This window comes from Pinus tabuliformis, chromosome 2_1 (genome assembly GCF_031772625.1).
Source record: "Pinus tabuliformis cultivar Carrire ecotype Pingquan chromosome 2_1, CPIR1, whole genome shotgun sequence".
Taxonomy (NCBI): domain Eukaryota; kingdom Viridiplantae; phylum Streptophyta; class Pinopsida; order Pinales; family Pinaceae; genus Pinus; species Pinus tabuliformis.
The window spans coordinates 6367437-6392905 of record NC_142299.1 but is presented as its reverse complement, the minus strand read 5'-3'; the positions used below and the strand labels follow the sequence as shown (position 1 = coordinate 6392905).

The 25469-nt window shown below is 37.7% G+C and overlaps 1 protein-coding gene across 1 annotated transcript; it reads right to left on the bottom strand.

Moving 5' to 3' along the window:
* Window positions 1-10286: 10286 nt before the first annotated feature.
* LOC149198416 (DEAD-box ATP-dependent RNA helicase 20-like) lies at window positions 10287-23033 on the bottom strand. The gene is made up of 12 exons (XM_089403693.1): window positions 22979-23033; window positions 22805-22878; window positions 18480-18657; window positions 18156-18298; window positions 17023-17115; window positions 16776-16861; window positions 16466-16656; window positions 12926-12950; window positions 12787-12811; window positions 12347-12418; window positions 12067-12141; window positions 10287-10319 (listed from the first exon to the last, which is right to left on the bottom strand). Exons 1-12 carry the CDS (start codon window positions 23031-23033, stop codon window positions 10287-10289), a joined length of 1050 nt encoding a protein of 349 aa, XP_089259819.1.
* Window positions 23034-25469: the final 2436 nt, after the last annotated feature.

The window sequence follows — 25469 nt, the reverse complement described above, 5'->3', positions numbered from 1 at the left end:
CTATGAGGACAAATACATAAAGTGGACCACGCTGTGGCCGGGAAAGGACCAAGATGTTCCGGAGTTCACAAACATTTTTCATACCCTTCACACATAGTTGGGTATCAAGGACTCTGAGCTACATATGGTACTCCAGTACCGTGACTGCCTACACAGATACATCCAGGAAGAGATGGAGTTCCTGAACATCTCCTCACTCAGCACAACGTACCGTTACGCTGTCAAGATTGAGCAGAAGTGTAAACAAAAGAAGCAAGACTTTGGATATGCAAATCCGAAGACGAAAGGACAAAGCCAAGGTAGGGTGACCCAAGACAACTCGTCGAAGCCGCAAGAAAAGAAAAACAACATGAAGTCGAAGAAGGACAAAGGAAAGTGGTGTGAGTTCCATAAGAGCCCCACTCACAACACAAGTGAGTGTCGGACCAAGCAGTCGCTGGTGGCCGAATTGAAGGCTTTAGAATCAGATGCATGTTCTAACCCTGAGTCAGAAACCGACAAGGGGAATGGCAAAGGGAAGCAGATCATTGACGTGGAGCCCAGTGCCATTGTAGCCACCACCAAGATCCAAAAGAATGAGACTAAAGATCCAATGGAGGGGGAGTGTCTTTTCCACTCATAGATGTGGGTGAAGAGTTTGCCGCTACAATTCATTGTGGACAGTGGGAGCCAAAAGAAACTCATTTCATCAGAGGTCGTGAAGCGGTTGAGCCTACTGACTACAACACACCCATAGCCGTATAATATCGGGTGGCTTCAACAAGGATGAGATCTCCGAGTTTGCCACCAGTGTCGCCTTCCCTACAGCATCAAACCCTTCACATATGAGGTATCGTGTGATGTTCCACCTCTTGATGTTTGTGATGTACTATTAGGCCAACCATACTTATGGAGGCGAAATGTTGTATATGTGTCCAGGCCTTACGCTCTTATTATCACTTTGGGTAATTATTATGCAGGATACCTGAGGTAGCCCCACCTACCACCACCTCTTTGATCTCTTCTAAGAAAGGCAGCAAGCTCATCTCCTAGACTAAGAAATTCATTTTATGTCTGGTTCACTCCCAAAGTAAGGGGAAGATTATCACCACATACATGACCCCCGCGAAGGGTTCCTCCATGCAACAGTAGCAGCAGAGGGATACGTTCATTAAATAACATAGGAACAACTTCTCCTCACCCACAGGGGTACCACACAAGTTTCAGGGGGCAACAAAGTTTGGTTGCATCGACAGAAATAACACCTTACCAGAACCCATCAGAAGCTCAGACCACTCCGACATGGTCCTTACACCATTACCAATGCTGTGGGAAACAATGCTTTGGAGCACAACATTCCCTTATTCCTTCGCCTACACCAAGTGCTCAATGTGTACCGCCCTCGACCATGCTTCCCACCATTAGAGGACACATCTGAGATCGCAGAACAACTCACCAAGGACCAAGTTCAGCAGATGGAGGAATTCAACGCAATGGGGACCATTGCTTCCTATGGGGGGAGGAATGATCCAGGTGGATGCTGGTGGCCACCCACCTATCCCACTTGGACCCCCACAACTATCTCTTTTAGTTTTTCATTTTTCTTAATTGTAGCACAATTGACTATTTTTCGCAGTTTTTTGGGTCTTGAACATCCGGAGCCATTTTGAGGCCATAAACAATGTTTTTTGGGAAATATGGGAGCAACATGGGTCCATGGACTGATGTTTCTATTCCAAAAATTGTAGTGCTCAGATAGGTCTTTCTAATGAGCTATTGTACGCGTCAAATGGAGATCATATGCCAAAGTTACAACCCAGGGAAGTTGATGTACCAATCACTACTACATGTAGGGGGGTTTTAAGACAATATTTAAGACAATATTTGAGTCAATTGTCTTAACTTAAGACAAAATGAAACTTTTGTATTGTCTTAAATATTGTCTCTAAGCGGGTGTCTCAAAATATAATGTCTCAAAAATTTGTCTCTATAAAGACAATATAGAACACATATTATTATTGTCTCTATAAAGACAATTTGATTTGTCTCTCTAGAGACAATATAAAAAATTATTTAAAAAAAAATAAATGTCCATAATTCAAACTATTGTCTCTTTAGAGACAATAAAAAAAATTATTTAAAAAAAATAAATGTCCATAATTCAAACTATTGTCTCTCTAGAGACAATATAAAAAATTATTTAAAAAAAATAAATGTCCATAATTCAAACTATTGTGTCTCTAGAGACAATAAAAAAAATTATTTAAAAAAAAATAAATCTGCTCAAACTATTGTCTCAGATTTGCTCCTGCCAAAATTTATTTAAAAAAAAAACAAATCTTCTCAAACTATTGTCTCAGATTTGCTCCTGCCAATCTATCTGTGTATCCATCTCTATCTACCTATCCATCCATCCATCCATTCAACTATATGCATGTCTGGATATACATATGTAAGCCTGCAGATCTATGTTTTATAGTGTGTGCTCTCCTAAAATTTGGGATATGCGTGCACATTGCATTTATAGGGTGTGCCTTGGGATGTATCCATTTTGACTTTTTCTCCATCTCATTTGCAAGGAGAAAAGATATATTGAACTGGTTAACATTAAATAACAAGGACTTGACAATTACTGTACAATAAATAAACCATGCTCATCCTGATTCAGGGACCAAATAAATTCCCTAGTCCATTAAATCAGAGAGACATACACCAGAGAAAATTCAGGAAAACAAAAATATTCGATAATACAAAAAATTACAAGCTACACAGGCAGCATCCTCAAAACTGCCAACGCTCTAGTTGCACCTCTGCTTCAGTTAGGTCTTTTTGAGCTTTCTTCCTACAATAAAATATTGGGCAGTCACGACTACAATAAGGATAGGACATCAATGTAAGTATAAAAGAGATAGTAATTGTAAAAAAAAATAAAAAAATCCTATTAATTAAAAACAAATACATGATCACACAAATGTTACAAAATACATCCATAATGTAAATTTAAATCATGTTATGAAAATGTAATACTTGAAATATAGCATTCAAAAACCTTGTGCAAAGAACATCTTGGTGCAGAGAGCCTCGGCACCGCTGACATTGTGTCCATAGTTTACCAAAGAGCATTTCTAATTCCCTCACTAACATTGATCAAATATTAGTGTCATATGATAGAAAATCTAGGTGAGAACAATAGACACAAGTGTTGTTGGGAAAAGTATCCATTCAGAATGCCCCTATTCCACTCTAAGGTGTGACAGTGCCTTAGCAACAAACAAGGAAAACTATTTTTGTATTCTTCTTTATGAAATGTAAACAAAGAGGAAGGATGTAACTAACCTGTGTCTTTCGTTATTTTGTTGATCCAATCGCTATCTCCTTTGTTCGCTTCCCGCTGCCTTCTCCCTCACTGGTCCAGTTTCACCAAGTTCCTGCAAGATCACAGAAGAGAGAAACTACACAAATGACATATATTTACATTCATAACTAGTTTAGGATCAGATTTAAACTAAACATGCAAATATAACAAAACATCATTGATACACAGCATGTAGGAGAAACTCAAATAGTTTTATTGATATAATAAGAAAGTCCAAGAGGAGATACAACCAAGTGAGTCCCGATCTAGCATCTACCTCCCAGCAAAGGAATCCCTTCCTCTCCTCCAACAAAGCATAAATCACCCAATGCACTAACCTCAATCTCAAACCAACAATAATTCTCTGCAAAGTACAAAATTCTAGCCTCTGGATCTCTGGGATGAGGGATCCATATATAGATGTAAGCAGAGAGGATGAGTCAGCTTATGTTTTGACTTGTGGGTTCTCTCTGTCAGTTCTTGCTTCCACTTGGAGGCTGAGAGCCTCTTACTCATCATTGGTCGAATTCATTGAGGCAAGTGTCATTGAGGAAGATTCTGGAAGCTTCCAGTGTCTGTACACCTCGCGGAATGACACTACCATTTGGCATTTCTCACTGAGCGCACCCTGGTAGTGCATTTAGGTGCGTTGCAACGCACCTAGCTAGTGTACTGGGGTGCATTGCAACGCAGGCAACTAGTAGAGCATCTGAATTGATCCTGATTTGACTAGTTCTGAGTGGTTTTTGGTGGAGAACTTCTGGGAGAAGCTGTCATTGGTTGACCTTGTTCCTTCAGGGGTAGGAACAACACTTTTAGGGACTTTGGATCCCTTGGATTATGGACATTTCATGCTCAAAGCTGTAAGGCACAAAAATGTCTATAACAGTTGCCCCCTAAAGTATGAGGCCGTTTATCGGGTGAAATGCTTTATTAGGAGGATCCGAAGTTCCTCCAATGCTGGGAGGAGACCTGTAGTAAGATACAATACAATACATTATTTTTCATACTGTTTTCATGATCTAGCTGAGGCGGGCATTCCCATGCTCAGCTTTATAAATTCATTTTTCTGTACATAGGACAGACAATCGTTTGATGGTAGACTGATGATCCTGCTGAAATCATCATCCTTTTGGAAGGATGATTGTCTGTGCTGCAATGTTGTACATGTCAATGTCTCTATTTTTCCTGAATATATATCGCAGCCCGGATGGATGAAACTAGATCCGGGGTCTTCAATCTCATTCAATCTTCACTCTAAGTACAAGTCGATCCATGTGAGAAATGTTTTGAAGTCGAACATGGAAAGACATCGCTTGATTACCAGTCAATGATGTAAACTGTTAACAAGCGCGAGAGGAATCACCGATAATGATAATGACCCTCAAGGCACTGCAGTACAATTCACATGGTGTGAATAAAGGACTTGGCGTCGAACACCACGCAAAATCTTTCGGTCAAAGGTCATTGATGTATACCTGTCGCCGGAAGTGAGAAACTTGCCATTGAGGCATGCAAGCTTCAAAGTACTGAAGGGGTGTTCCTAGATCAACTTCTTGGATAATGAGCTGATGTCGACAAGAAGCGATCCGTCAAAGGAGGGCCTTAATGTATCCCACATCAGTGACACAGAACGGAGCAAATGATTTTGATGGAGGTGAAAACGATCTGATGATATATGGTTCAGGGTGGCGGTCATGAAAGAATGAAGTATAATGTATGGTAGTGGATGGGACACGGTTGACTTCTTTGGATGACTTCTCTTGAACATATCGGCGACACTTATATGATGGATTGGTAGCATTTACCCCAAAGATGGATGGTATGGCGAGACCATGGTGATGTGACCGGTGAATGAAACAACCCAACCCGACTCAGGCACAGAGCAGAAGTGTCATGTTCAAGAGCGACTTGCTACCAATAAAAGTTCTTTGAGTTTCTTCCCAATTTTTCCCCAGTCATTGCTGACCAGTACCTCTTTATTTTTGTCAAGCTTGAGGAGGATAACATATGCTTGTTCTATAATTTTCCCTTCGAGCAAACCCATCGCTATGTTTTAATGAGCCTAGCAATAGTGAAACTCGTTCTCGTCTAAAGACAAGTTTGTCACTATTAATCTTTTTAACGAGTCTAATGACAAAGATAACTCGGTCCTTTTCATTTTTAGAGAGTCTGAAAAGGTACGTAAAGATAACTCCGGAAGTCCTTTTTCGTCATCTAATCCCTTAAGTCCGAAAAAGTATAAAACAATACAGAAGGGATGAATTTTCGATAGTTTTAACGAGCCGAACAAAGCAAGCACTCGATCTTTTTGTGCAATAATCCCTCAGGTCCAAAAAGATTAAAATCTAGAGGAGGGATAGCACTTCCGGTCGCTTTAACGAGCTGGAAGGCCAAAACTCGGCAATCTTTTCATATTTTACGAGTTAGATGAAAAGAGCTTAAAGAAGACTCGTCTTTTGAGGAACGAGTGATAAGACGGGTAGCAGCTGATTCCAGGTAAGGGTTGGAATTCTCCAATCATGGCAGTGTCACAAGGATGGCTAGTGAAATCACTCTTCGTAGCTGTTCCTCAAAATGGGTAAACAATCAAATGGAGGTGAATGATCGGCCAATGGAAAAGTGGAGGTGACGGTTCAAACACGACCAAGGCTTTAATGGCTGATAATATTACATTCACGATGGTTATTTACCGGAGGATAGTTCATTTTTTAACGAGCTTAAACGCGGGTTGAAACACTTGCTCGATCTTATGTTTATTTTTTAACGAGCATGAACTATGTGCTAAAACTGCTCGATCTTATGTTTATTTTTTAACGAGCATGAACTATGTGCTAAAACTGCTCGATCTTATGTTTATTTTTTAATGAGCATGAACTATGTGCTAAAACTGCTCGATTAATCCAGTCATATGAGAAGAATGTCTCATGTAAGATTCCATTTTTTATGGATCTTGTGCCTTACAAAGCTTTGCCCCGCAATCCTTTCTTTATGCAAGTTCGGAAACGACTAATCCTACAAGTTTAAAGGGTTAGACCTACAGGTTTAAAGGGAGGACCTAAAAATTTAAAAAATAAATAGCCGCCCCTTGCTTGCATTCCAAAAGTTTTGCATGCCCCCAGGTATAAAATAGAGTTTCAAAGTTACCCCTCAATTTGCAGGAAAAACATTTGTTTAACCGGGAGAGGCCTACCTCTTTCAGGTTACCAAAGATTGTCTCATTTGCGCAGCAAACAAAACACTTCTTCGGCGATGTCTACCGAGATAAACAAAGGTGAGTGACAATGAGCGCCAAACACATAACTTTGACAAAAGAATCTTATTCTATAACAATCCCTCTTCCAATCACGGACGGGGTACGGACTAGTCATATTCTCCCGCGGAAACCTACTCTATACCCAAAGTTTTCCTGCCAAAGTAGACCAGGATGCATGCCCCCTGGGTTCCAGTCATATCCCTCCGAATTACTCACGCTCATCGGGAGGACGGACCGTGGGTTGAGACATTTCTTGCGTGAAGAGACCATTTAGGGATGGTATATGACTATTTGCGATGCGTGATCCGGGAAATGAAAGCTGGTCCACGAGCTTGACCACTCTTCCTTCATGCGGAAAACACATTACTCTAAAGAGTGAGGAGACGATGGCTCCCATGCAATATATATAGTCTCGTCCAAGGAGTAGGTTATAATCCAAGGGTCCTTGAACGACCATCACGTTCATTTGAACGGTCTTCCCTTTCAATGTTATGGGCACATTGGGGAGGATCCCTAAAGGTCGACTGGTTCCTTTATCAAAGCCTGTCAGATTTCTCATTTCAGGCAAAAGCGATGGCGAACCAAGCGCTTTCCAAGCAATAGAGGAAAGTATACTCACAGACGCCCCCTCATCAATGATGGTGCCAGCTATGACCATTCTGTATAGTTGAACGATAATTCGGAACGGTATGCTTGCTGGCAAACGGGGTTTGCCTAGTTGGTTCCAGTCGAAGGATACAACTAGGTTACTTGGTGGTGGGACCGAGTAGACGGCCGAGTATCACTCTGACGAACTTCCTTCCTGCGATAAAGGAATGGGTGGATTGCCCCCGTGTTCGTCGGAGTCTGTGTTGATGAAGAGAATTTGGATGGTGTCATCCTTATCCTCTTCAGTGACTGTATCATTCGAAGATAAAACCTCTGAAGGAAAGACCGGGTCAACTGCCGCCTCGACCTTTTGACTTTCGTCTGGTATGGATTCAGTTGGTTTATCCTCAATGATAGACGCTTCAGCTGACCACTTGAGCGGGCCAGCTAGATTCTCAACTAATGAAGGACTCGGCAAGAGTTTTTTATATCCAGGAGGAAGTCGTGACGGTGAAACCGGACGATCTTCTAAGACTCTTTTAGCCTCGTCTAAGAAGGGACAACGGTGGAGGGCATGGTCGCCTTCGCACAATCTACAGGGAGGTCTAGCTCTCCCTTTTTGTCCTGGAACTTCACTTTTGCTAGTTGACGGTGTACTTTCAACATGGCCATCAGAGGTTGACGACACCGGATTGTGCAAACGGGGAGACCAGTCCCTTAGTATCCGAGGGATGCAAGGACAATCTCTGTGAAAGTGGTCTCCCTTGCAGATGACACATGGTGATTTAGGCCTGGTCAGTGCTGTGTGTGGATTTTCATTAGACGACACTTGTTTTCCCTTATTTGCCTTTGGCTCCTTCTTCTTTTTCTCTTTCTTCTTCTTTTCCTTCTTCTCCTTAGGAACCTGGTTTTTATCTTTACCAGTCCCGTCAGACGAAGAGGAAGGAAGAGAGGAAGAATTAGATGAAGTAGAAGGTTGGTGGGAAGTTCTGGAATCGTCTAACTGCTGATTCGACTGTTCAGGAATAGTGGTGTTCTGAACGACATTGGTTGAGAAGAGCCAGACCGACAAGCCAATTGTCAGTCCTGGAAGCGACAATGTGGCCATATGGGGTGCACCAACATCTCCCCAAGAGGAGAAGGGACTAGGATTTCCACCAAGGGGAATTCCTTGGTTGGTAGGCTCCATTTTCTCAACCTAAAGATCAACGCAGGAAAAAGGGGGTGATTATTCCGTTTAAAATAAATTTTAACGATGCTTGGACACAACTTACTTTTTCAATTTTAAAGAGTCGAGAAAAAGCAAAAGATGACTCTAGTATCCTTCGATTTTTAATGAGCCTGAAGTGACAAGTGCTCAGATGGACCTTTTCCGTTAAGGAGTCTGAAAAGGAACGAAAGGGACTGCTCTAGAGTTCTAGGTAGAGGGTGTGCCAAACCAATCGCAAAACCGCAGAATACTTTTTAGGGTACGGGCGGTCGATCTTCCCGAATGCTGTGTTCAGTGCATTGCGATCAGTAGGGCGGCCGACACGGTTTCCTATGGATAAAGGTTTTATGCCTATAGGGGTCTCCCAATATATACTCGACGGTACGTGGGAGCACAATCCGTACTGGCACTTATTGTCTCTCAGGAGGAATCACCCAACCATCAGTGAGGCAACAGTTACCAGGTTTTACGACGCCGGAACACGTCTCTAGCCTAGACCTCTATGTTGTGCGTTAAGTTACAAAGCGTTGTTAAGTTCATTCAATTTATTTTAGGTTGATCTTTCTTATAAGTTTGCCTTTTTGGATCACCACGAGATGTAGATACAATTCCTAAATGCAGTCTAAAGATGATAAGCAAGCTTTTATCTCTTTTCAACAATGAAAATCCTAGCTACAAGGGGAAAAGAAAGACACAATCTTTTCTCAAAGAGCATAGAGCACACTGTAAATGCACTTTTCCTAAATCAATCCATACAAATTTTCAAAATGCAAATGCACATATGCATGTATTTGTTTTCACTTTCTTAATATTGATGCCTAAAAATAAAGCTGTTGTACAAATTTGAATTCGATTTCAAGTGAAAAACACAAACAAGCTTCTTTCGAAATCAAAAAGACGATTACGAAACTTTATGATTTTGAAGTAAACACTTGTTTCGACACTAGAAATTCATAAATTCAAGCCAAAAGACAAAAGTAAAAGCGTAATCAACTGTCAACAGCAAACAAACTTACTCCTAAGATCAAAACGACACTTACGACAGGTCTAGATCTAAGGGCGACAGTATGACTAGTTTACTTTTGTAAAGGGAAACTGCAAATGATGTAACAAATACACAAAAACAAATACAATTTCTTTTATACAACTGAGGCGGAATTAAGGCAAATAAAAGGGGTTCTCAGATAGGTACACACACTGATAATAGGCTGCAAAAATCAGAGACAAAACTGAGCAAAATGAAGCAAAGAACCACAGTTGCACAGGGCAAAGGCTGATCAGCGCACCTGTTGCACAGAGAAACTGAATTGCAGCGCAGGTAGCCCTCTTGGGACCTGCGTTGAAATGCAGAACCTCTTCACAGAGCCTGCGCTGAAGCAGAAACGAGAATTGTCTCTGGGTTCTGGGTCACGATTTGCAGTTTAATCTACGGTTTTTGGCCGGATAAAAGCTATCAATAAGGTACAATTAGAGGGATGATTTAAAGGAGGACTAAGAGCTATCACAAAGGGCTGTTAGAGCATTTATGGATCAGCTGTTCAGATCATAAACAGGGCCAGTGAATGGACTAGAGTAGCAGATCTCTACTTTGCATTTGTAAATGGCAAATGCAGTTCGATTCGACACTCCTGAGTTTATGAGATGAACAACAATGGAAACACAAATAAACTAACTAGATACGTTCCCCAGCGAAGTCACCAATTTGTTGTTGGGAAAAGTATCCATTCAGAATGCCCCTATCCCACTCTAAGGTGTGACAGTGCCTTAGCAACAAACAAGGAAAACTATTTTCGTATTCTTCTTTATGAAATGTAAACAAAGAGGAAGGATGTAACTAACCTGTGTCTTTCGCTAGTTTGTTGATCCAATCGCTCTCTCCTTTGTTCGCTTCCCACTGCCTACTCCCTCACTGGTCCAGTTTCACCAAGTTCCTGCAAGATCACAGAAGAGAGAAACTACACAAAAGACATAGATTTACATTCATAACTAGTTTAGGATCAGATTTAAACTAAACATGCAAATATAACAAAACATCATTGATACACAGCATGTAGGAGAAACTCAAATAGTTTTATTGATATAATAAGAAAGTCCAAGAGGAGATACAACCAAGTGAGTCCCGATCTAGCATCTACCTCCCAGCAAAGGAATCCCTTCCTCTCCTCCAACAAAGCATAAATCACCCAATGCACTAATCTCAATCTCAAACCAACAACAATTCTCTGCAAAGTACAAAATTCCAGCCTCTGGATCTCTGGGATGAGGGATCCATGTATAGATGTAAGCAGAGAGGATGAGTCAGCTTATGTTTTGACTTGTGGGTTCTCTCTATCAGTTCTTGCTTCCACTTGGAGGCTGAGAGCCTCTTACTCATCACTGGTCGAATTCATTGAGGCAAGTGTCATTGAAGAAGATTCTGGAAGCTTCCAGTGTCTGTACACCTCGCGGAATGACACTGCCATTTGGCATTTCTCGCTCAGCGCACCCTGGTAGTGCATTCAGGTGCGTTGAAATGCACCTAGCTAGTGTACTGGGGTGCATTGCAATGTAGGCAGCTAGTAGAGCATCTGAATTGATCCTGATTTGACTAGTTCTGAGTGGTTTTTGGTGGAGAACTTCTGGGAGAAGCTGTCATTGGTTGACCTTGTTCCTTCAGGAGTAGGAACAACACTTTTAGGGACTTTGGATCCCTTGGATTATGGACATTTCATGCTCAAAGCTATAAGGCACAAAAATGTCTATAACAACAAGGCCTACTTTAAATTCTCCAAATAAAGAGTAATGGTATTAGAATACCAGCTTACCATTTGCAACTGTTTTCTGATACAATTCTGCTTCTCTTCCTTTGCAATGTGAACAAAGTGTCTGATCTTCTTTGTTGCAATGGCAACATGAAATTAGGTAACATCATGAATTTCAGTATGAAGAAACCTAACTAGACATTCTTATTATAAGAAAGATAGACAGTTTCTTACAAGGAGAGCAGACATGGAATCATGCAACCTCATAGATTTTTCCACATCAAAAAGATAAACCCTGGTAGCTTTCTAAAACGCCAAACTAAAATAATAGTTACTCTCAATTGTGCACTACTATAAGCAAGGAAACCACATGCAGGACACCCTCTAATTGTATTAGCTAAATACCTGATAGGTGTTTTACAACCAATACAACTGAGTTGTTTCTTGGCAAATTTCATAATTCCACTATTTGAAGGAGTTGATATGGAAACTGCTCGTGTGTGACTACCATGAAGAAGCTCCTTGCTTGTATTCTTCAAAATGGGCTCAAATATTCTCAATAGTGGCTATAGAGCAAAAACAGGCACTAATAAAAAACACTTAGCTGGAAAGAATTACTATCTATCAAGATATATTTGAAACACTGGTGAAATTTTCAAAAAGAGCATAAACTGCAAGTGACGATGCTTTGGTCTTTCACCTTGCCCAGTTGATTCTCCAGATAATATTGTGGATCAATAAGGATGTTATTCTCCAGTACGTAAATTGGATCCTCAAATTTCTCATATGCTTGAGCCCAAGTAAACACATTAGTCATTATATCCATAATCCCTCTGTAAATTATGCCTCCAAATAAAACATAACAAAATAATTAAAATAACCATTTTTTAGTGCAATATCGAGACTTATGCTAAGCACATAAGGGGTTAATTATTACCTTGGCACCTTTCGCAGCCTTTATGATGACATATGAAACATGATCACCCACAGTTGGAGCAGTTGCAACATCCCTCTGTAAACCATGGGCAACTTGGCTTTAAAACATGACATCAATTTAAAAAATCCAACAATGGACTCATTGTCAATAAAAAGCAAAATATTACAAGAGTATTTAGATGCACTCCAGTAATAAAAATAGAGAGATAGGATTGAAATGGAACCAGAAGGCATTGCACCATTCATTATACTTGTTTTAAGAAGTTATTTCTAGTATTTACCTTCCGCATGTGCTCATCGAGTTCCACGTGTGCTGCCTTGACTGCATAGTCATCTCCAGTCTTTGTCAGACCCTGACTCAACAAAGAGATTATTAGCATAGGCAAACAACAATGCCCTTAAGAATATGCTGATAGCCTTGATAAAGGATATGACCTACAAACATCTGTTTCTGCCGCAGCTAAACAGTGATCAATTTTTCTCAGGATGAGATTAAAAATGCAGATATATTATATATTGTCATGTTTTGATTCTCTTCAATTGTATAAGAGCCTCCCTTGACACTTCTTCCTCCCATTGCTAGCAGCAAATATTGACTGAATCCCTTCCAAGTATAGAATGTAGGGAGACATTTTGATGACGTAGGTGATTTTTGTATGGGGGATCTGTTAGATATCACTAAACTAGTGAAACATTGTGTGAAAATATCACCAACGCCCACCCCTGGATTTGTCATCAACTGTTTTCTACAAATCAACAAATGTAAAATTGATTCTCCAGAAGTTAATTTATCCAAGAAGATTGTTTGTGTACTTAAAAGGCTCATTGTATCCAAAAAACGTGAAAGAAGAGAAGCATACCTGGCACCAAATCTAGCAACTTCACCTGCATCAATAGTTACAAAGACGTTAGTTTATGATATGTCATTTTATGAAGTCCATGTTTGGACAATTTTGATGTCTAATTGCAATTTTCCACAAAGTCATGAAACCTATCTAATTTAAGCAAAAACAGAGTAAAAATTGGTAATTTGAACCAGATTTGGTATTGAAATAGATCGCTGAGAATCATTTTAAGTAAACTCACCATAGAATTGAATAAAAGCAGATGGAATAAAAAAGGGGATCACCATCAGAGCAATCCACATAAGGCTCTTCAAGGGCCACCATCCTAAATGCCACGAGTCACGACATTCATTCAACTTCGTAGTTCCAACTGTTGTAAGAAACATAGCGAAATAAAATATCTGAGGTGATGTTAAGGTAAACAGTTCAGACTCCGGAGGCCTATTTCTATGGTCCAATACTATTGGGGAAAATAACGTGCTTGACATCGCACGAAGTGTCCGAGACGCATGTGCCACTTATAGTCAAATGGCATTGATATGCAGATATGATTTTATGTAAGTTATGTTGCCATGGTTATGCATTTGAAAATTGCCAAGGCCACTTGCATGTTAAAGCCCCCAGAAATAATCTGGTTTGTAACCAATGGGTGGTTAGTTCTGCATCAAAATTCAGACCTTGATACTGATCCGGATTTACCTTATGTGAAATACATGATGCCACTTCAAACTTAAAAAGCTCATGACAGGAAATTAGAATCCGGTATCCAACGTGTTTAAATGCCAAAAAACTTGTAAGGCATATAAATTTTAAAATTGGATACAAAGCAGCCCAGGCTTACTCGAAACACACCTTCTGTATCTAAGCAGTCATGACCTCCTTGACAGCCTTCCAAATCTATAAAAACGAAGATCTCAAATTCATATATATAAAACAAAGAAAATGGCATACAATGTAAATTAGGTTCATTTTCCAAAGCCATATGTGATTACATGTATATCAAAAGAATAATAATCTAAATGGATGCAAATAAGTTAAAGAGCTATTTGAAATATTCACGATTTTATGAGAATTTAAGTAAAGTTAAAAGTTGTAAAATCATGTGAAATGTCCCGAAGTAGGTATATAGTATATATTTCTAACACTTGAAACCAGGAATATGTAATAAGTGACTTGCTTGCAATGTAAATCTCCTCTTTCCCCTATCATATTTTATCCATTTCAAAAGTAACAAATGGTCAAATAAATTTGGTCATAAACATGCAGAAGGATTCATTGTTCTCACCTTAGTTATCACCAAAAGTGACAAATCCATTCTATTCATTAACAAGTCAGAAATAGTGTTCTCGACATACTGCACTGCACCAGGTATGTCACGATCAATGAGTATTTTGTGAAGGCACTTTGTAACCAAGTTCTTCACCAGTAGGCAATTGTCCCTTCGCACTATTCCAATGCCTGTTGATATGGAATATTTAAAAGATCAGGAATATTTAATAATTAAGAAGGCATCAAATAAATTATTTTTCTAAGAGCATTTTGAGCCTTCACAAACAATAAGGTCTGTCTTTGAAACAAAAAGATCAGGTTTGTCACCTTTAGTATCCATTTTGTCATAAGCATCTAGCTTTGTCCACAACAACCCAACATATCTTTTCTTGTTGATCAACAAGTATGGGTAGTATATTTTTTCAAATTCTAGTTTAATAGGCTGCATAAAGCATATGTTAAATAACGCATTGATTAGATGCCAAAGATGCACCAAACAGATGCAGATAAGCCACAGAAAAACATAACTGATCATCTTGTCTTGTGCATATTTACAAAGATCTCATGAAAGTGGAATGTCAAAAGAAGATTAGTTTTAAAAAGAAAGGTGATATTAAAACATTCATCCCTACAAAAACATCATTAACAACTCTAGAGGCTTCATGAATATTTAAAATTCTTGACATTGTACCTTTGTAAATGTACCACTAATATAATGAGGCTTCCCTCCCTAGCATCATGGCCTCTTCTATATTTGGTACACCAAACTGTATCATAACTAAATCCGTATCTCCATATACAACCTAGATTAAAATATAAAAATATAATATCAAGCTTTACAGTAGAAATCTTGGTTAGGATCAGATCACCCATTATGATTTCAAGAACTTGGACTATCACCAATACAACAAGTGTACTTCCTGTCATTACTGATCCAGTTCAAAGGTTACAAATGCCTTTAGTTGCTAAATAATAGCCTACCTCAGCATTGTATTGGTAACCACCAACTATTGTGAACCTTTCTTCAACTAGCCTCTTTGTATGCTCTATCATTTGACGGCCTGACAGGTGGAAAAAAAATGAGATGATTAATGATATGAAATTTTAAAACAATACATAAAATCGATATTGTCTGATGGAACAAAGAATGTGTCAAAAGGTCAAACTGGACTTGTAATCAAAATATAATAAGAGGGCCTAACCATATCATCTTAGTTGTACAAGTACACATGACTAATTAATGAAATTCAAGAACTCGATCTTATTTGTACAAGATTGTCAATTACAGTTCATACCCAAAACATTATGCCAGGAGGAAGAAAAGAATTACATGGATATAATTGATGCCCAAAAATAATCAATGTGAATGGTTGATACATGCATATACAGAATAAGAGAGGATTGCAAGCATCTCCATATTGTACTTAAAAGAAGCACCAATAACAATCACCAGATGGAAAATAGGTCATCTCTCTCTATTACTAAGAAGAAAAATGTTATATTTGGCAATAGATGTAGTATATTCTATCCCTGCACCCAACATAAGAATATACTTGATGCATAAATGAACTCTCAGACTACAGGCCTGATTTAATAGTATTGGCTTTCTATGTTTCCCAAGTAGATCCAATTGGGTGATATAGGTATGGCCCTAATGAAATGTCCATATGCAAGACAAAAGCATAGAACAATAACCATGAAATAAGAAACCATGCTTCAATAATGTAATTCCTATTACACAGTCCAGGAAAGGCTTGCCATATGAAAGTAGACTACAGCAAAATTTGCCACATACGGGAGATAGGTCACATGCTGCAAAAGCCAATCAGGTTGCAATAGAAAGCTAGCTCCATAAATTTGGACCAGAGCAATGGCGGCGACAACGAGGTTCCCTGCCATCAAACATAGGAGTTGTATTCAGCCGCTGCCAAGCTACAATCCATGCTTCGGAATAACCACTAGCAGCCTAGAATCCCCAACTTGAAAAAATCAACCCCCTAAATTTCAATCAATGCATTATTTCTGCACCCCTCCACCCAACTTGTAACGATCAGCCCACTGAAAATATCAAATAATTTCAGTTCTAATCCCCAATAACATGTCAATTCAGCTCCTGGAGCTAAAGGCAAGAAGTTTGGAATCTACATAGCTGATCCTATAATCAACCTCCTCTATTCTAAAAAATAAAGAGATGAACCGTGAATAGGTAATAAAAAACAACCTTGTAAACATTCTGGTGTACAAAAAGTGAACTTTCGATTCTTTAATACATCAATTTCTACATACCCAAGCCTTGTGCAGCAACATCGGTAGCAGTCATAATAGGGCTCTTTCCAGCCTTAAATTCTGATAAGACCCAGTCTCTCTCAGCTTGGCTTTTATCTCCATGAATTGATAGTGCTGGCCATCCATCCATACGAAGTTTCCTAGTAACTTGGTCACAGCCTTTTTTAGTTTCCAAAAAGATAAGCAAGCGGCTACCATCCATGATCTCCTCTAAGAGATGTATTAACTTGAAAGAGAAATGTCTTAATTCATGGGTGCATTTGCACAGCTAAAAAGCAAAACAATAGTCAGTATATACTATAAACTGCACCTTGTATACTTCTCATGTTCAGAAACAATCTCCACAATTTGCTCAATAGCATGGTTTTCCTTGAGTTCTTGTGAGCCAATTATTACCTAGAAAGACATAAAAATTCATACAACTTTAGCAGAAATTGGAAAACCTCCAATAGACTCCAATAATAATAAAGTTGCAAACATAACAGAGACCATCACTTGCCACCCAAGAAAAGCAGAGCTTAGTTTTATTACATGCAGACTTGTAGAAAAGAAAGAACCTTGTATGGATTATGGAGAGATTGCCTAGCAAGAAGCTCGACTTCCTTTGGCCAAGTTGCACTCCAGTATAATGTCTGCCGATCTGGCCGAATCTGCATACCAGGGAAGATTCAAAATTGGTTACAATAGACACCAAATAGCTCTGATGTCAAAGGGGAGAAATAGTGCAGGAAGATAGGTTAATTAAACATTTTCTAGCAGATAAACATGGATTACAGAAAGATCCGCAAAATTTGGTCCATACCCCAGGGAAAAGTTCTAAGTAACTAATAATTCACTGCCATCACCAACAAGGTCCTTTTCATTAAGGCACCGATATAAAGTCCATACATACACGTGCGTGTGTGTGCTGTTCAAAGTTACAATTGTCTCGAAACCATGGACGTGAACTTACATTTCTAGACACTACTTGTATTAATGAATTCTACTGTGAATAATCAAAATCAAAATGAGACATTGCTGCTCCCAAAACAAATATTCAAAACCCACAGTTCAGGTTTCAATACCAACCTTCTTCCTTAGCCAGGAAAGGACAAAATTGAGAACACCAGAGAAAAAAAAATTAATAATAATAACAACGAAAGAAACAAAATATAACCCAACAAAAAAAAATCATCTTTTTATGGTCTTTTATAATGCATTCTTAACTACTAATGAAAACAGCTTTGATATCTAAGTCAATAAGTAATGGAAATCAATATTAAAGCCACAAAACAGGTCATATTGAAAAGTTTACGAGTGTGCAATTTATCCTGTGTAACTAAGCCTATAGTATATATTAAATGGCAATGATACATACTTGAGAAACACATTTTTTTTTATCTGTGGTTCAAAACCCATGTCTAGCATACGATTAGCTTCATCTAACACAAGATATGTCACTCTTCACAAGTTTGTATTTTGTGACTCCAACATATCAATTAACCGACCCAGAGTTGCAATGACAATCTCAACCCCTAAATCCAAACAAGGGAAGAATAAAATTAGCAATTCAGAGTGACATCCAAAGGTTTGAGAACATATAAACAGTGAAGGCAATGAAACAATAAAACATAAACGATCGAGATCTGCGAATACATAAAAGGCTTAGAGTGATGCTACAAAGTAACCTACCTTTCGAAAGATCTCATACTTGTGGACCTTTGGGAGCACCTCCATACATACACGTATTCTTGATTTTTGATGATGCCCCAAATTTAGTTGCCTCTTGCTGGATCTGGACAGCAAGCTCACGTGTAGGTGCTAACACCAAGACAATAGGCCCATCTCCTGGAGCTGATATATGACAACAAGCGACAACATTTAATATGTAGCCATGTATGGTAGGTATGGAGGAAAAAGACATTTCCCTCCCATCAAGAGATCATACTTAAAAAAAAAAATTACATCACAGTAAAAGGGCCAAGGAGGAGATAAGGCTCTAGAAAGTTTAAAGCTAAAAGACGCAATAACAAACCTAAATAAGGTTGAGCATTAACATGAACAATAGCAGGTAAAAGATATGCCAGTGTCTTCCCAGAGCCTGTCTCAGCAATACCAATTAAATCCCGCCCTTTCAAAGCCATAGGCCATCCTTGAGCTTGAATAGGTGTTGGCTCCATAAAGCCTGCCTTTACAACCTCTTCAAGAACATACTTTGACAAAAAAAAATACCCGCAATTCAAAAATTAGCATAATTTTTCTTACATTCCAGAAATGTCTTAAAACCACAATTTTGATAATCAATAAAATCTGACACCCAAAATAGATATCGAAAGGCCTGAACTTTGACTATTGCTCAATGATCTTATTTTACACAATTCAAATTTTTAGGTTGGATAGAAATCATAAAATATAGGGCAACCAAGTCCAATTCAAGAAGGCCAAAAGACAAATTTCTAAATTATCCTGCATTCATGTACAATTCAACATAGCATTCAAGGAATCATCAATCATCAATACACAGACATGTTAACATGTGAGGGGTACTTTTAACTATGATAACAATAAGAGAAACTCCTCCAAATACCAAATACATGTATACATTCAAATCACATGCCTTCAATAATGATTATATGATTTCTTTATATACCTATTTAAACAGTGCACATATGGCCCATTACTTATTAAGCCAACCATATTACATAATTATTTACACATAACATAGGCATTTAACCCCATAAATACTACCCTTTGGAATCATATCATATACATTTAACCCCTTATATTCCCTTGGTTCATATCATAAATACATCCTTAAAATGCTTTGAAATATGAAAAAAATCATAGTGAGAAAGGATCTTAAAAAAATATTACAAAGAATATGAAATTGGCACATTAATATCATACAATAAAGTATCTACAGATTTTGCAAAACAGTCCCTCCTTAGGGATGGGCAACAGAGTCTCGCCAGAGAATACAAGGTCAAAGCATAGAAGCACTACAACTACCCTTTTTATCATGTCAATCTTCAATAGCAATCCCTCATAGCAATTCAGGAACGTGGGAATTAGAAGGAAAGTAGTGATGTGCTGCAATTTAAATTCAGCAAAGACAGACACACAGCCAAGGAATGTTACACGTCCTCTAATTTGTCACTTGTGCTAAGGAAAATCCCTACTTAGAATTCATGGTAGAATTAATCTAGATTACCATTTTATCATTGCCTATTATTTAGAGAGAAAACTGGAGCAAAGTAGAAGAATAATTTAACCTTCTAGCACAAACGCTTAGCTAACAAGGATGGTTGAAACTTTCTCCTCTTGGACAGGAGAGCAAGAGAGTAGTTGGATGCCGTGATGTAAAAAATTAATCTCAGAAACAGTCAAACAAGAAAACTTCACACACAAAAAATCCACGTGCAAGGAAGTTTGAACAATTTAATCCCATCACAAAGAAAAAGGTGCACAATAGAAGCCAATACTGAGTCACAGTAGAAAAATTCAGGGATGAAGTGCGGATGAAGCTTATAATCAAAATCGCTTCAAGGAGTCCAGGTCCCAAAAATACTAAGTTCTTGCAAAACCTCTAAAATTAGAGGCTAAATGTATTGTTAGATTAAAGTTACGGGAGGCAACCTTCCATAGCTTCAACAACATATCCCCAAGGAAATGTGTTGGGAACCAATTTTCCACCAAGTTTTTGGTATGGGAGTGCAGGAGCAGAGAGACACATATGGAGGGGCATGTCGAACCATTCTCAAGGAAATTTGAGGGGACTGGGACATAGAAGTTCCTAGCATAGGGTCTCATTTCTAAAAATATAAAAAAAATTAACAATAATGATAAAACCCTAACAATAACAATAACAATAGATCTCATGCAAATTCATCATTGAGCAATCCAATGAAAACACCCAATACTGAAAACCCACAATCTTGAAAACTGTTAAGGGCACTAAATTGATATGAAATTCTACTTTCTTCAAGTCCAATGAGGTTGGAACCACTGTCAAATATCTTAAAGTCCAATGAGGTTCGAACCACTCTCAAATATCCTAAAACATTGAGTGGTAATATTTAAAAATTTAAATTAAAAAAAAGTTAGATATAAGAGAATGTAATCTTATAATGTCAAGTAAAAAAGATAAAAGGGATAAGGGAGAGAATGTGCATAATTACCGAAGTCACAAATTCCTCAAAACTCTAAACCCTATCTCTATTCTGTCTTAAAACGTTGTTAGACAAAATATTTGGGGAATTCTTAAAAAATTGTTAGACATAAAATCATTTCTTTGGGCAATGGGTGTTAGTTTTGCACCCAGGCATTCCTTTTTTGGTGGTGGGGGAATGGCTGGAAAATGAATTATGATGAAGAGACAAATATTAATAATACCTGTAAAACCTGCGTCACAAAAACTTTTGACGGGCTTGGGAATGTCCCAACCATCGACTGTAATTTCACGTCTCTTGAGATATTCCCTGACCTCGTCTTCAGTCATAGAGGCGATGTCCTCTACCTCCTCGTAGAAATTCTTCTTAAAGGGTGCCAGGTTCTCAAAATCCTGCTTCGACAGTGAAATTAAGGGACAAATAATATACATGTCGCAGCATGTTGAGATTTATGGGACAGAAACCTTGCACACAGAGGTAATATATTAAATTAATGCATGCACATTGTGGGGAATATCTTAAATTAATGCATGCACGTTGTGGTGATTTGCATGAGAGATTCAATGCATATCATATTAATCGAAATCGAGGAACAAAAAAATTGTGCATTATATTGAATGCTTTTTAATTATGTGCATTAGGTAGTGCATGTAGTTATTCTTGCATGTTTAGAACTAAATTCATGAAGCATCTACGTATTTCCATTGAACACTCACAATCCGGTGCATGAAAAATAGTAGGTGTATTTACTTGTGCACGTCTTAAATCAAATGCATGACATGACTTATGCAATTCATTTGGATATTTTAATCCAGTGAAATAATATAGTACAATTTGCCATGAATTAAGAGGGTAAATTAACAAATTGGCATACCAGTTCGAAATTAACAAAGGTGAAGACTTTGCCTTCACGAATTTAATTTATAGAGTTAAATGCATGCAAACAGTGGAAATTTTACAGTAAAGTTAAGTAAATCAATAGACGTATGGCATACAATCTTGCAAGAAGATAGAAGATGGAATTGTGCATTTACGTTGTGCTAATACTTTTCATGCCTTCAGACCACGTAGATTAACTATAGAAAATTTAATGAATGACAACTGATTTCTAGGATAAGATCATATATACTATGCTGAAGCAAACATTTTAGTAGACTTCAAATATTAAACGAAGGTCAATCATTAAGGAGGTCTACAAGAACTGCTCCATAAAGGGTATACAAAATAGGTATAAATGCAAAATACTAAACCAAAAAAATCCGCTTGAGTAGTACAACAAAGTGTCAATATGATTAACTAAAAATGTATGTATACATATATACTTTGATAAACACTCATGTATAGAACTAGATACATCAAGATAACCATTCAAGGTTTCAATAATAGAACCATAAAACATTTTAAGAATAGACCTCTGCAATACATATGAATACCAATAGACCCATAATAGGGGATAACTTAAGAATTTGTTAGTTAACATATGGCTGCTAAATCGTGAGCCTACAACTTGGCTTTACAAAACACAAAACTCTATGACATGTCCAAATAGATTCTTATAAACCATGTGCACAGTTAAATAAGCATGAACATAACAATTATCTCATCTTGCTTAGGTTGATACCCCCAAACGAAGTCCAACTTAGACTAGATAGAAAAGATAAGTATTCGAATCAAACATTGGAGGGTACCCTAAGGTATTCCTTAGAAAATTTATACATTCATAGTGATAACAACCCTCATGATCACCATATTGTAAGGCCTTCCATATAGGGAAAAACTTAGCAGAACAATAATGGAGAAATTGTAATGTCAAGAATCAAACTCCATGGAGTGGAGGAGGTCGAAACCAGTAAGGAACCAACCTGGAAGCATACAAGCGACAATTAGTGCAGAGCAAGCCAGTTGTGACAGATATCTTCTGGTCCAAACTCCAGTGTAAAGCATACATGTGAGGACCAAACAAACATGTATCAATTAACTGTGGACTCATTCAAGTAAGAAATTTCCAACAAACTAGACTATGGAATGCAAATAATAAATCCCAAAACCCTTACCTGGATAAACTTGCTGAGGTCTGTTGCTGACGACCCACCTGGATTCAAGGAAAGAATTCACTCGTTAGATTCAAAGAAAATAAGGGAAATAGACTAAAACAATCTTAAACCAGGAGAAGCTTATCCAATAAACTAACCTGGGTGTTGGAAGTGGAAATCTTAAGCGTAGTGGAGTCGTTGGGAAAAATAATGCCCTGGGTCACTACAACACCTGTACAAGAAATAAAACTAACCAAAATTTAATCCTGAGAATGAAAGATACGAGATTTTAGGGGAAAATTGAGTAAAAAAGATAATTTCAAAAAAATTACATGAAACCAGGTCAAGTGAACGCATCGCCGAACACCAACTCTTCATTGTCCCCATGTCGTCGCTTAGAGTTCTCTTGTAAGTGGTGGGAAATGGTAATGAACTCATGACTATCAAACACCACGGAACCAAGGCTATGCCCGAGCAATGGAGTAGGAAAACAATTTTGAAATGGTGAAATTAACCTCAAATCAGACCCTGGAAAGGGACGGGTTTATCAATGTGCGTTTGGAAATGTGAAGGAACAATAGCTCTGTCAAAATTGGAAGAGGGCGAGGAAAATGGACAGAAAAGAGAACTTAGGAGGTCAGGAATAGGATAAGGTTTACCCTAATACATTAGAGTTGTTGGTATGGAGCCAAGGATACACAACCATTGATTTACCCTTGAAACCGTAACCATGAAGATTCGTGCCATCACATACGTCCTCACATGGGATTGGGTGACGAGTAGGTGGATTATTGGGTCTGTGCTATCCATTGCACAACTATCAAGTATAGGGAGTGCCAGAGGAAGCAAGTAGGTTGCCACCTCACATGAAACCGTAAACAAATTAAGTTCATCGCCCTCCATGTGTACAATGGTGTGCAGACCTTGTCATACGGCATTAAATGGCCAAGTATACAACTAGTAGATTAAATCACGAGTCAAGTTGGTGAAAATAATTATAATAATATTGAGGTATGTAATATATGGATTAAGTAGGTGAGTTGAGTTTCATGAAAATAATACAAGTATGATTTATAATGGTATGTTGAAGAAAAAGGACACATATGGAGTAGAAATATTGATTTTTAGTACATTAGTCGATGCATTATTATTAGTTAGACCAAAGAAAGAAAAAAACTCAGATGTTGGAGAGTGATGTCAAGGTTTCTTACAGAATTATAGTGTTTGTAAAGTTGATTGCTACCAAATTAAGTGGATATTGTGTTAAATAATTGGAGAATATAGAAATATGTTATTATATAGATGACATTAAAAATATTGTTATATTTTAATTTTAAATTTTTATGGTGCAATAAAGAGTTGGAAAATAAAAGTTAAGATAATATTTAAGAAGGTGGTTAATTCTCAATTCTAACTAGTACAAACAAGAAAATCAACATTTATAAAACATTTATGAGCTTTTATAATCTCCACAATGAAGTTGGGCATTGAACTATTCCCAAAATATATGTGATGCTAGAATTTATTATATTTGTCACACTAAGAGTGTTGAAGATGAAAGTAACTTTCTAAAAATATAGTGTGATGCTATAATTTATTATCTATGTGACACTAAGAGGTTTGAAGATGAAAGGCACTTGTGATGCTAGAATTTATCATCTTTGTGACACTAAGAAGGTTGAAGATGAAAGTCACTTTCTCAAAATATAGTGTGATGCTAGAATTTATCATCTTTGTGACACTAAGAGGGTTGAAGATGAAAGGAACTTTTTCCTAGAGTGCCATGACTACACCCAAATTAGAACTCGACTTCAAAATATTTGTTACAACACTAACCTTCTAAGCTCCTAATTCATCAAAACTATGGCAATCTTGGAATGCTTTTCCTAATGCATTTTGAACAAGAAATAATATTCTAAAATTATCTAGGTTATCTCTTTTCTTTCTAAGGTCACGCAGATAAATTATGATCTTAATGGATGTTAATCATAATCATCATCATAACAAGAGTATAATTTAATTCTTGAAGGAGTTCATTAATTGGAAATTACAAGTGACATGGGATGAAATCAATAAGAAGATAATAATGTAACATATCAAGAATGATTCGATAGATATTGATGGGCTGAAAGATAAGTAAAAAATAGTTCTAACTAAAGTAACCCATTAAGGGTTGGCACTACAAAACAAATTACATCTCACAACAAATAAGACAAGGAAATTATGCAACTTGAAGGGATCAACCCTATGGCATGATGTTGACATGATTTCAAGTTAATAATGCACTATGCAAGTGAGAAACCTATCACTATATACAGATCTACCAACCATTTCCTCTCCTACTTTTTATACTTATACATTTTACTCGCCTCCTCTTTCTTTGAACCATTGTCCCAGAGATGGAGCCTCTTTTGGATTCAAAACGCCAATAGTTTCAAAGATCATTATGGAAAGTCTGAGCTCTTTATCTGCAAAATCACACCACATAGACCTAAAATATACTAACCTATCACTATATATATATATATATATATATATATAAGTTTAAATCACTTACCTCAAAGGTATATAAAGAATTGGTGCATAAAAAGTGCCAAAGATATGTCTTTTAATCCCATATTGGTCATCAACAACAACTAATACAGATGTTAGATATTAATATGAATCTTTTTTAATAATTTAAATGAAAAAAATAGTAGTCATAAAGGTTTTTGGGTGTCACAAGGTTGAAAAATGGTGGTATAAGGCCCAAAAAAGGCTTCAACTTTGATACTCTTCTTGCATGGTGCCAAAATGGCCATCTTAGAGAATCGACCGATGTCC

Excerpts from the sequence above, each read along its gene's own strand:
- LOC149198416 (XM_089403693.1), bottom strand. The coding sequence starts at position 23,033 with ATGGGGACAATGAAGAGTTGGTGTTCGGCGATGCGTTCACTTGACCTG. Across the intron at positions 12,812-12,925 it reads GTTGCTAGATTTGGTGCCAG|AAAACAGTTGATGACAAATC; the intron begins GTATGCTTCTCT and ends GTTGATTTGTAG. Across the intron at positions 12,142-12,346 it reads TCGATGAGCACATGCGGAAG|AGGGATGTTGCAACTGCTCC; the intron begins GTAAATACTAGA and ends CATGGTTTACAG.